Genomic DNA, 12,026 nt, shown 5'->3' with positions numbered 1-12,026 from the left:
GATTTAGTCCACTATAAACCACAAGAGATCAAGAGCTTACAGAGAGGGCAAACTTAAATAAAAAAGAAGGAAAAGAAAAAGAAAAAAAGGAAGGAGGTGGACACATCCATTTACAAGTGCCATAGTAAATACTCCTGTTATTGCCTGTGTGTGCAGCAGCCCAAATCCCAGTTTAACACCAGATGATTCCCCTTCTCTCCCAGACACAGGTAGGTTTGTTATTTTCACTTTTCACCGCTCCTAATCATTGAAGGATCAACCACTGCACTTCCTGCAATTTCTGAACTGGATAACTCATTGCCTTCATAACAACAGATATTGACAAGCTTACTAGCATCCGACCAGCACCTTGCTCTTCAATTTCTGCTATTCACGCCTTATGGCTGGAAAGGTCACTTTGTTATTGCAGAAGGGTGCACGTCTCTGCTTAGCAATAAAAACTGTACTTTCTATGAACTGATATGTGGCTAAGAGCATCATGGAACAATTTCACATTCGAGACAGAAAGAAGAGAAAAAGAGAATAGAGACACCTAGATGTCTAAAAAAACTAACATGGCATTCAGCAGAACAGAACAGTCATTGCATTATCATCCTGGAGAATACTCACTTTTATGTGAACACATCACTTGCAAACATCTATTGTGTACATTTGCTTCAATCACATAGGCCTTACGGAAATGATTCCTTACAAAGACACACACAAAAAAAAAAACAACAACAAAAAAAAATCTTACAATGAGGCTAAAGAGATGCTCAGTGCAATAGGAAAGCAGATAGAATTGGGCTGAGGTCCAGGTCATTCCAAATGGGTAAGACAGGCATGGGGTACAGGTGACACTTTGGTCTTTAGCAGAGATCTGCAGCTGTCTCACTTCCTCAGCAGTATCTTTTGACTGATTCATGAAGTGGCATTTGCTTTGGCTTCAAAATGAGCCACCTTGCACGCCCTCTCAGTAGGTGGCAATGGAATGGTGTATGGATGATAGCAGCTGCAAGCTAGCAATAAATGAGGTACTGTCTGTGCTAGGGAAACACAAGCAGTTACAGCAATATAGATCATAGCTATTGAATATTGGTAGGTGTGTGTGTGTATATGTATGTATGTGTGTGTGTGTGTATATATCCTAAACGCATTATAACATTTGCAGGAATTTATGCATAGATACATCATTTCAATCAAATATACTAAATTATTTAATGTATTTTTTGCTCAAATTATAACCACATGCGTGTTGAAGAGGAGTTGAGATGTGTAAAAAAGAACATACAGAAGACAACATGTAAATGTAAACACACTAGTTTATAATAATATGTTATAAGAAACAGTAAACATATACATTGATGATAATACACAAATACTGTGTGCTTCGGAAATGGGAAAAAAAGGAAAGAAAGAAAAGAAAGAAAGTAAGAAAGAAAGAGAAAGGAAAGAAGAGAGAAATGTCTGAGTTGTGCATCAAGGGAGCTGTCATTTCAGCAACAACAACATGAACTGTTTTGGGGTCATACAGGGACAGAATTGTTTTAAGCTCCCCTGCTTCCCTCTGTCAGATCTTTCAAATTGCACACAATGCTAAGCTTCAAAAAGCCGTTTAGAAATCATGCTGAAAGATGTGTGACAATGGACAGAAACCTAAAATCAAACGTTTAGCCATAATATATGTCACCGCTAATGAATATAATCGATACACATGATACCATTGTATGCACAGAGAGACACACGCAGCCCCATCTCTTCAGTTGATAATGCCTGTGTTTATTTAATATATAAATGACATTTAGGAGTTTTTCGAGGCATATGTTATTTATAAAGCTCCTAAATTCCATCGCCATTCTTTAAATAAAAAGCCTTATTTAGAAACTATCTGGGTTATACAGTTCAACTGGAAGGCTGTACTTGTCATCATGCACTTTCATCTATATTTCCTGTGTTTTAAGAATATGGTTGGTCTACTTCCACTGTGAAAAATGTGCAGATTAGAAAAAGCCGGAAGCATAAATAATGCTCCAGATTCTTCACAAAGCATTTCTTATTTAAATGGGTACAGAATGCCTGAATGAGCATCTCCCTTAACTGTTAGGAAACCAGATTCCCAAAGAACTTTTGCCAGTGCCATGCTAAATTAGCCTTGCACAGCGAATGTATGACTTGACATATTGTAGGCTATAAAACACATGACCCATGCATTATGTTCACTAACATCCTAACAGCATGACAAACTTAAAGCCATGGCCATGGGAAATGACAGAATCATTCAGAAAACAAGCTAATTGTCAGATTAATATCCCCCTTTTACAGACCTTTGAAATCAATATGTTTTCCGTGTAGTTAATGAAGAAGTAAGCAATAAATCTGTAGTGTGCTCCACAAGACATGAATATGCGACACACAAAGTATGCTTTAACTGAGGAGAGCAAATTAGAAAAAAAAAAAAACAAGACGCAGCCAATACTTAATGACATTTAGTCTGCACAAACAAGATTATAGAAGTAGTAGGTTAATGGAAAGAGGGTTGAAGGGAAAAAAAAGCTGCCCTAGACAGGCATTAAGCTACTTTGACAGCTCCATTGTTTGACTGTCCCATTGTCAGCCCCAAAGATGCATTCACGATACATCTAGTTACAAACAAACAAAAGCCTGTTTTTCTTTCTGCAGCCTGCTGCCGGATCACATTCACTTTATAGCCAATTAAATATGAAATTCCAGAATGTATCCAGAATCTATTTTTATTTTCGCCGAACTCCAGTCATGGTATAGACCTAATGGAGATATAGTGCTCTTTACAAGGCAGAACCCTAATGACTGTGTTTAGGTAGGCTAAGTCCAGCTTATAGCAGTATTTAGAGCTCTCTATTATGAAGCCTTAGCTTTTTTAGGATTATTTTTGGCGCATAACAAACAACAAATAGATATTAATGGAAAGATACAGGGAGAGGAAGCTGGTCTTTTAATGCTGCCCTCTGTGGCCCTGGTAGAAAACCAGCTCTTGCTGTGGAGGCAAGCAGTACAATTTAGCCCTCAATAGCAAACACAGCCACTTATTACACAGCATGTTTAAGGATAACACCACCCAGGACAAGTGAATAGCAACGGTTAAAACAAAGGAGTGTGCAACATACCTTAAAAGCAGTTCTTCATTTCTCATAGTAACAGCAGATTTGGGACAGCGCATGCTTTCTGCACAGATATTCTCAACAAAAGCCGGTTCAGAAGTGCGCTCAAACATCAATGCCACTGTAGCTACTAATGGCTATGGCTAGTCCCTCTCCCTCTTTCTCTCTCTCGCTTTCTCTCGTCAGTGCTGAGTGGTGAAGCAAAGGGGCCCCTGCAGACTCACTAAGCAGAAATAATCCTCAGTGACAAGTTATGTTGTCTGGCCATAATTTACATTAGTGCAGCGTGCTGCATATAGGGGCCTTGATTCCTTTTGGTATTTATTCTTTTTTACATGTCCTAATTTCCCCAATACCCATAAGGGAATAAATATGAATGATAACAAATGATGATAGATGATCGCCCAAATATAATACAGGATATGTCTGTGTCATCGGAGGGCATTGATAACTATCAAAATGTACCCTACAAAAAATAAAAAATAAAAAGCATGACAGGGCCGTGAGAGTCTGGAAGATATTTATACATAGAATTGTTGGTAGCTTTTGTTCTAATAATAAGTAACACTTATTTTTTTTAATGTATTTTTTTTTTATGCATATTTTTTTTTTTTCCATTTCAATACATAAAAAACATAAGAAACAGAAAGGAGGTCATGACTACAGAGCTGGAGCCTGTGACTTTATTTTATTGATGGTGGGCTCGGTACGTGTTAATTATGTTTATGTGATGCTTTCCTAATAAGCCTCATGATGTATTGTTCTTTGCAATGCAATAAATTCTTCTCGTGTTGCATGCAGCATGGGCAATTTATGATCTTTTTTTATTTTTTTTTTATATAATTGCTATCCTAGAGCTGGAGCAGAAAGCTGTAATTTATATATACTATGTCTCCCAATTGTTCTGTGCTCAGGAGACTAGACAGACATTTGAATCGATCGGAATGTTGGGATCATGGCTGTGTCACATCTTCTACTGTAATTCCATTATATCTGTCTGCCAGGCATTATAGACCTTAGCCTGATACCAGCTGGGGGAGCTTTTTAGAGAAACTCAGAGGCATTTTAGCGCTAATGCCCCCAGGCAAAAAATGATATCCTGAGGTATAGACAGTATGCTATTATTGTTGGAGGAAACTAGCATTATAGGGAAATATATATCAGTGTCTATTGGAAGATATGAGCTTGGATAGGGTAACATGATCTCTGTGCTAAATGTCGTGTGCCCCTTGTATTGTTTACATTTCAAGGTAACTTCCTTTTTAATTTTTTTTTTTTATATGAGGGCATTGAAATGTGGAATTACACTATAAATAGTATATGGATTTCAATTCAGTGGCATGTTATTTTTACTTGTATAGAATAGACATTTTCACAGGTTTTAACAGCTTTCTTCAGCTTGAAAAGATGTAATATAATGGATTCTCACACTAAACTACAGTTCACACCTCTGTCTTTCCGTTAGTAAAAAAGATGTAATAGTGTTTCTATTATGTTTAATATGTATTTTCCCAACACAAAAACAGGCCATCAACTTCTTAACTGTGAATCCATGGTATAGGAGATGTGATGAAATGTCATTTACTTCTAGATATCATGTGTCACATACAATGCATGGGGCAAGTTTTCAGACCTTTTCCCATACAGTATGGTTATGTTTGGATAAAATAACATAAAAAGTTCTTCCCACCCCATCATTGTTCACTTAATACCCCACAATGACAAACTGAAAACAGAATGTGTAGGAGGACTATTCAACTGCTATGGGGTCTATGGGACAGAGGGACCTGACAGGGGTTGCATGATATGATATGCATGGGGCCCCCTATCAGAACGGATTATGTGTGCCCCATCATGTCGGAGAGAGGTGTGTGAAGAGGTGAGAGGGTCAATCAGCAGCTGGATGTAGCCTCCTCCTCTTCCAGGTCTGTGCTTTCTGCCACCTTACTTGGCTCCTGTTATTCTGAGCCTGGCTAAGCTTGGAGCCAAGAACAGATGGTGTAAGCTTTGAGTCTCCAGCGCTCCTCCCACTCACTGCTGCCTCTGAGTGGCCGTCATGCATGTACAACATGTAAACCAAGCTCCAAAGAGTGTGTGTGTGTGTATGGGGGGGTGTCGTAATAGGAATTTTTTGCTTTGGTGCCCTGGGGATTATATGTACGCCTTTGATTAATATCCTCACTTTGTTTAAACACTTTCGGCAGCTATTACAGCCTCCAATCTTCCTGGGTATATTCAGCAATCTGAAAACCCATCTATTTAAAGAGGTACTCTGGTGGCTAATTTTTTTGACTATATGGCATCTTCTTTGTAAGTTTAGTTTTTTTGCAATATACATGTGTTATGTGTTTTGGCAGCATGTATTTGTTTTTCTTACCTGTTTGTTGGGCAGGAAGTTCTGTAGTTCAGAGGATTTTCTTTTACTGTCGTCCACCATTTCCTGAATCTTCTGAATCTCTTGTGGACAAGACGTCAGAGCTTTTTTTTCTCTCTGTCTGCATGACAGGAATAAGCCACGCCCCCTCATCTCCCCCCTCCCGGAGTTCTGCATGAGAAGCCATAGTACACAGCTCCTTATCTCCCCCCCCCCCCCTGCTCTGCTCCTGAGGACGCAGGTCTGCACAGGAGAACGGAACACAGAAGACAAATGTTTTATCTGAAGGGAAGGATTACAAGGTGCATGGGCCGGGGATGTACAGACTGCAGGGGAAGAAATCTCATACTGGATCTCTATATGGGAGGGGGACTCCTGAATGACACATGCTGGGAGTTGTAGGTTGTAGTCCCTGTTATGCGTGTGTATGCTAGTGTTTCCAAACCAGTGTGCCCCCAGCTGTTGCAAAACTGCAACTCCCAGCATGCCCTGACAGACTTTGGGCATGCTGGTAGTTGTACATTTGCAACAGCTGGAGGCACACTAGTTGGGAAACAATGTTTTAGCCTATTCAGCATACTCATCATGTTACACCAGCCAAAGGCTGTCAGGGCATGCTGGGAGTTGTAGTTTTGCAACATCTGGAGGCACCCTGGTTGGGAAACACTGGTGTATGCCCTATAGAGGTGTGGTGAACTACAACCCCCAGGAGACTGCAGAGGCAGCATGCTGGTGTTATACCACAGACTGAAGACTCCTGAATGACATGCTGGGAGTTGTAGTCCCTTTTGTGTGTGTGTATGCCAGTGTATCCCCACCAAGGCTGATTATATTAGTGTGCTGTGTATAAGGGGGCCGACCCGGGAAAATAGTAGGGTGGGTAAAGGGCGGAACAAACAAAAAAAAAAAAAGCCCCAGACCAGCAAGGCATGTGGCATGCTGGGATTTGCAGTTTTCAGCACAGCAAGAAACAGGAAATAGAATCAAAGATAGAAAAACAAAGTGGGGGATAAAAAGACAACAAAGAACGGAAATAGAGTAAGCTAAACAACAAGAATAGAAATGAAACAAAACAAATAGGGCAAGTCAAAAACGTAAAAACACGTTGACCACTGGAGTACCCCTTTAAGCAATCATCCTGCTGCCACTGCACCACCAATGGCTACTTTACCCCTTGCTCACAGATGACTTGCTGTCCCCCTCACCTACTGTTTCCTTCCCCTCTCTTTGTAGATTGTAAGCCCTTGCGGGCAGGGCCCTCTCCCCCTCTATGTCAGTCGGCAAGTTACTCTGTGTAATGCTCAATGATAAGCACAGATAAGCAGAGATCCTTCCTAAGCATGTCCATTACTGTCTAGCAGGTACGTACTAAAATCACCTTTCTTGATTGCTTTCATGTGTCTTTAACTAAGGAAAGGTTTCTTTCTGGTCACTAAAGCCCAGATTGGTGGAGTGCTACAGTAATGGTTGACCTTCTAGAAGTTACTCTCATGTGCACACATGATTGATCTTTAAAGCTCAGCCAGAGTTACCAATGGGTTTTTGGTCATCTCTAATATGAAGACTCTTCTCCCCTGATTACATTGTATGGTGGGATAGGCCAGTTCTATAAAGAATCCTGGTTGTTCCAAAATTTTTGAATTATAGAGGCAACTGTGCTCTTGGGAACTTTTAGTGTAGAAGGATTTTTTTGTACTCCTTTTCTAGAACTGTACCTCCACACAATCCTGACAAGGTTCTCTATAGGCAATTTTGTCCTACTCACGGCTTGGTTTTTCCTCTAATGTATAGTCGGCTATAAGTTGTTATATGGACTGTGTCAATCCAAATCCTGTCCAATCAGCTGAATTTACCACAAGTGACTCCAATCAAGGTGTAGAAACATTTTTAAGATTATCAAGAGAACTATAAGGCCCCGGAGCTAAATTTCAAGCATCATATTAAAAAAAAAAAAGCCTAAAATTCTATTTTCACAGCTTCATTATGAGTTATTGAGTGCAAAATAATGTTTGGGGGGGATTGACAAAATGTGAAAAAGTGAAACAGCCCTAAAACTTTTTGAATTTATTGAATTTAATAGTCAGTAGAATTACAGCCTTATTCAAAGAATACAAAAAGAAAAAAGCACAGCCGGCACTACTGCAGGTGTAAACTGAGAGTATATAGTTAGGGATGAGCGAATCGAATCTGACAAATGTGAATTTGTTACGAATTTCAGGAAAAATTTGATTTGCAACAAATGCGAATATTGCCACAATTTGATTGCACAGCCACTCCTGTGATGTCACAGCCCTATATAATTGGCAGCCATGTTGCGGACAGTCACTTCAGCCTTTTATTGCAGAGAGAGGGACAGAGAGCAGTGTGTGTGTTGCACAGAAAAGCATTTTTACAGCAGAGATTCACCTCCCAGTCACATCAGCATTCTATTGCAGAGAGGGACAGAGAGCAGTGTGTTGCACAGAAAAGCTTTTTTACAGCACCGATTCACCTCAAGCCCAAATCCAGCCTTGAAGCACTGATTAGGAAGGGAGGAAGATTGAGAAAGAGTGCAATTTTAGGTGTAGTACACAGCGATTGTGTCCTGCAGCACTGGTGTGTGCAACAACTGAAAAGCTAATAGTAGCCAGCCAGTAAGGATGGGCAGAGCACTAAAAGCATGTTTTCCTCTATTAAGAGTAACCTGTGAATACATCTAAGTGGTGAACCATTTTGTTCCTGTTAAAGTCTTAAGGGCCTAGATACTGTGAAAGGCCAGGCAAAAGTACACACCTGCTGGTGCTGTAGGCAAGTACTGTTTTAAGTGTACTGGAGCGCATTGTCCTACCCTCATGAGTGCATACCACATAGATACATTTAAATGGTGTGCCATTTTGTTCTTGTTAAAGTCTTAAGGGCCTAGATACTGTGATTGGCAAGGCAAAATACACACCTGCTGGTGTTGTAGACAAATACTGTTTTAAGCGTATTGGAGCTCATTGTCCTCCCCTGATAAGTGCATACCACATACGTACATCTAAGTGGTGAACCATTTTGTTCCTGTTAAAGTCTTAAGGGACTAGATACTGTGAAAGGCCAGCCAAAAGTACACACCTGTTGGTGTTGTAGACAAATACTGTTTAAAGCGCAGTGGAGAGTATTGTACTACCCTCATGTGTCAAAACTAAAACAAGAAAGAAGAGCGCTCCATAGCGTAAAACCGCCACTCCAGGGTCCAATTTAAAGTGGCAAAAAACCCTTATCGAAGGCGGTTGTGTGAACGTACACACATCAATGGTCTGCGTGGATGAGTGTATATCTGGTCTGCAGCCTCCCCTCATATGTGTCATGCAGAGAAGTGCCAGGACGTGCACAGAGGAGTGGCAGAGGCCAACATTCATCAGGCAGAGGTTGCAGCAGACTAGAGGTGAGTGACAGCAGAAGTCACAGCAAGAGGCCTGAGCTCCCGATATCAGCTAGCGATCGTGTCTCGACCAGCAACCCATCTGCCATCATCAATTGGTTAACGCGGTCATCCACTTAATCACAAGTGACATCTGACAACCCCAGTCAACAGTCAGTGGGTTACTCAGACACAACCCTCAGTTGGCATGGCCCGGGAGCAGTCCCTTTCCTCCCATTGCTTCTGCCCTATTCTGTTCATTCCCCACAGAAGAATCTTATGCTGTGGGTTCAGCTCCACTATTTAGTGAGGACGATCTACTAGAGGACAGTCAGCCAAGAAGTAGAGGAGACATCCGCTGCTTCCTCCGCCAGGCTGGAAAGTAGTGATGAGGAGGGTGGTGTGGAAGGTAATGTTGCGAGCATTCAGGCTCCTGAAGCAGACACTGTTGAGGAGAATATCAGTGACGTGAAGACACAACTTGATGATGAAGATGAAGCCGATCGCACTCTGGAGGCGGGTGCAGAAGGGGCTTCACCACCATCAGGAGAAGAGGGTTGAAGGTTGCCTGTGAGGCAGCAGCTGAGCAAGGAAGGTGGTAGCATGGTTGGTAGTCAGCATGGGGGCAGAAGTGGAAAGTCTAGAGCCAAATGTGCCCGGGGTAGACCACCTGCTTCGCGGCAGCCTACCTTCCCGGGAGGTAGTGGAACAGGGGTTCCTGGAGTCGGTGGCAGTAGCAGTCAATCAGTTCAGACTGTTGGTGGGAAAATCAGCTACTCGGCGGTGTGGCAGTTTTTCATCAAGCATCTAGAGGATGTTAACCTGGCCACATGCAAGATTTGTCGGCAGAAGGTGGAGCGTGGCCAGGGTCACAATATTGGCACCAAGGCACTGCATCAACATATGCATCATTGCAGAAAGTGGCCTGGGAGAACCGTGGCTCCGATGTAGTGGTCCAGCCTGCTGCATCCCCCAGTGGCACACAGCTCCTTTTTTTAGCCAGCCAGCTCCTCCAACTTTGAGTCAGTCATTCTGCCAGCAATCCATCGGCGGAGCAATATCCAAGAGACAACAGTATGCGTCCACTCATCCAATGGTGCAGAAGCGGAATGTGCTCCTGTCCAAGTTGCCGGTGCTGTTCAAGTGGTGGACTCTGCACCTTTCAGAGAACTGATGGCTTGTGCCGAGCCAAGAGGGAGAGTCCCAAGCCTTCATTTCTTTGCGAAGAAGGCAGTACCAGCCCTGAACAATTTGGTGGGCCAGTCTTGAGCCTGTGGGTGTGTACCAAAGTGCACGGCAGTGCCGATGTAAGGAGCTGTAACTACGGTCAGGGACAATGCATGTCTCTTACGGCCCACTGGATGAATGTGGTTCCTGCACAGCAACAACAGCAACTTGGACAGGTCACACCGCTTCCGCCTCCACCCTCTCTGGTCCTGTGACAGTGTGCAATATGTGACAGTGTGCATATGTTGGACCGACTATGCGAAAATAGAAAAGCCATCACCGATTTCTTAATGATCCAAGCAGAAAGAGCGACTCCCCTGTGTAACTTCAATGTCAATCAGTGGCAGCTCATACGTGACACCTGCCGTTTGCTCAGGCCCTTTGAGAAAGCCACATTATTAGTCAGTCACCAGGATTACAGGATGAACAACGACATTCCACTGCTTCATTTCCTACAACGCGTGTTGGAAACAGTGGTTGGCAAGGGTACTGGAGATGTGCCTCCTACATCTTATGACCACATGAGCCCTGTGAGGGCTAAACTGGAGGAGGTGGGGGAGGGGCACAGTGGAGCACAGTTTAGGTTTCACAAGATGGGTGGTTTTTCTAGTCATCTGACAGGAGAGGGGGAGCAGGAGCAGCTAGAGGAGCTAGAGGGTTATGAGGAAGGCGAAACAAAGGACCCAGACACACTGTGGTAGTATGCAGTGGAGATGGAGGCAGAGAGTCCCTCCAAGTCAGTTGCATAAATGGCCCGATGCATGCTCACTTGCTTGCATAGTGACAGCCAAATTGTCACCATTCGGCAGCGGGATGACTTCTGGCTCTCCACCTTATTGTACACTCACTACCGGTACAAAATGGGGTCCTTTTTTACACCCACTGAGAGGGAGGACAAACTGACCTATTACAGAAACATCCTACGTAGTCAGTTTGCAATCTGTGCTATCGTCCATCCTCTCACAGGTTTGACTCGGGGGGCCCTTTGCACTCACCTTCCACTGCTGGGGAGGGGAGGGGTGACAGGAGCAGTACCAGCTCCATCAGCAGCAGCAGAGTCTAAAGTCACTGATGAGTAGCTTTCTTCACTCGCATATTGAAGCAACTCATCAGCAGCAAGTAGACCTGGAGCAGGACCTGTCATTTCCAAGGGTTTTTAGGTGGAAATAGACAGTTTCCTGTGTGAGGCCGACCTTTTTAGGGATAGTAACACTTGCCAAGAAGGAAATTAACACGGCAAAAATAGGGCCTTACAGGGGAAGTTTTTACTCCAACCTGTTACAATGGACAATATGTTGTTCCCTTCCCCCTTTTCGAGGAAAGTGTTACTCGTCTTAAAAAGGGCGGCCCCACACAGGAATCAATCCCTATTTCCACCTAAAAACCCTGGGAAATGGCAGTGTTTGTAGGTAGAAATAGGGAGAGGTTCCTGTGTGGGGCTGCCCTTTTTAGGGCAAGTAACACTTGCCAAGAAGGGAATTAATAATGCGAGAGTAGGGCCTTACTGGGGAAGTTTTTACCCCCACCGGTTACAATGGACCATACGTTGTTCCCTTCCACCTTTTAGAGGTCTTTGCATCACATTAATATTTGGCGGTATAGGTGGCACATGGTGTTTTCTGCACACTTTTCCTTTTGTTTGATTTAAAAAAAAAAATTTTGGGGTCCATATATTTTATCCTAAGAATGTTATTATAAGTTACATTTTACGTAATGCATGTCCTCAATACTTACTTGTGCACACTAATACTTTTACAAAAGAGACCGTTTTCTTCTGCCTACCTGCCTCAGCTACTATTCTGATCATGCCACCCTCCTGATGCCACACATCTGATGCCAAGTTCTCCTTTTTTCACCCACCTTCGTCACCGGCTACTGTTATTGCCACTCTGTCACCGGGTCACTTTCAGGACTCCTGATGCTGCTG

The 12,026-nt window shown here is 42.9% G+C and overlaps 1 protein-coding gene across 22 annotated transcripts in view; it reads right to left on the bottom strand.

Moving 5' to 3' along the window:
• The window catches only part of CELF2 (CUGBP Elav-like family member 2), a 472,395-nt gene extending 469,114 nt beyond the window's left edge, over nucleotides 1-3,281 (bottom strand). For 20 of the 22 annotated variants that reach the window (XM_056573270.1, XM_056573271.1, XM_056573276.1 and 17 more), the window contains exon 1: nucleotides 3,123-3,281. In XM_056573270.1, coding sequence (XP_056429245.1) covers nucleotides 3,123-3,229 — 107 coding nt within the window. In that variant the 5' untranslated portion in view covers nucleotides 3,230-3,281. Of the gene's footprint in view, nucleotides 1-609; nucleotides 687-736; nucleotides 874-3,122 lie in introns of those variants that run through there. The other 2 variants (XM_056573290.1, XM_056573291.1) reach the window with 2 other exon arrangements.
• Between the last annotated feature and the right edge of the window lie 8,745 nt (nucleotides 3,282-12,026).

This window comes from Hyla sarda, chromosome 4 (assembly GCF_029499605.1).
Source record: "Hyla sarda isolate aHylSar1 chromosome 4, aHylSar1.hap1, whole genome shotgun sequence".
NCBI lineage: Eukaryota > Metazoa > Chordata > Amphibia > Anura > Hylidae > Hyla > Hyla sarda.
The sequence above is the reverse complement of the archived record's forward strand: the minus strand, read 5'-3'. Positions and strand labels throughout refer to the sequence as shown.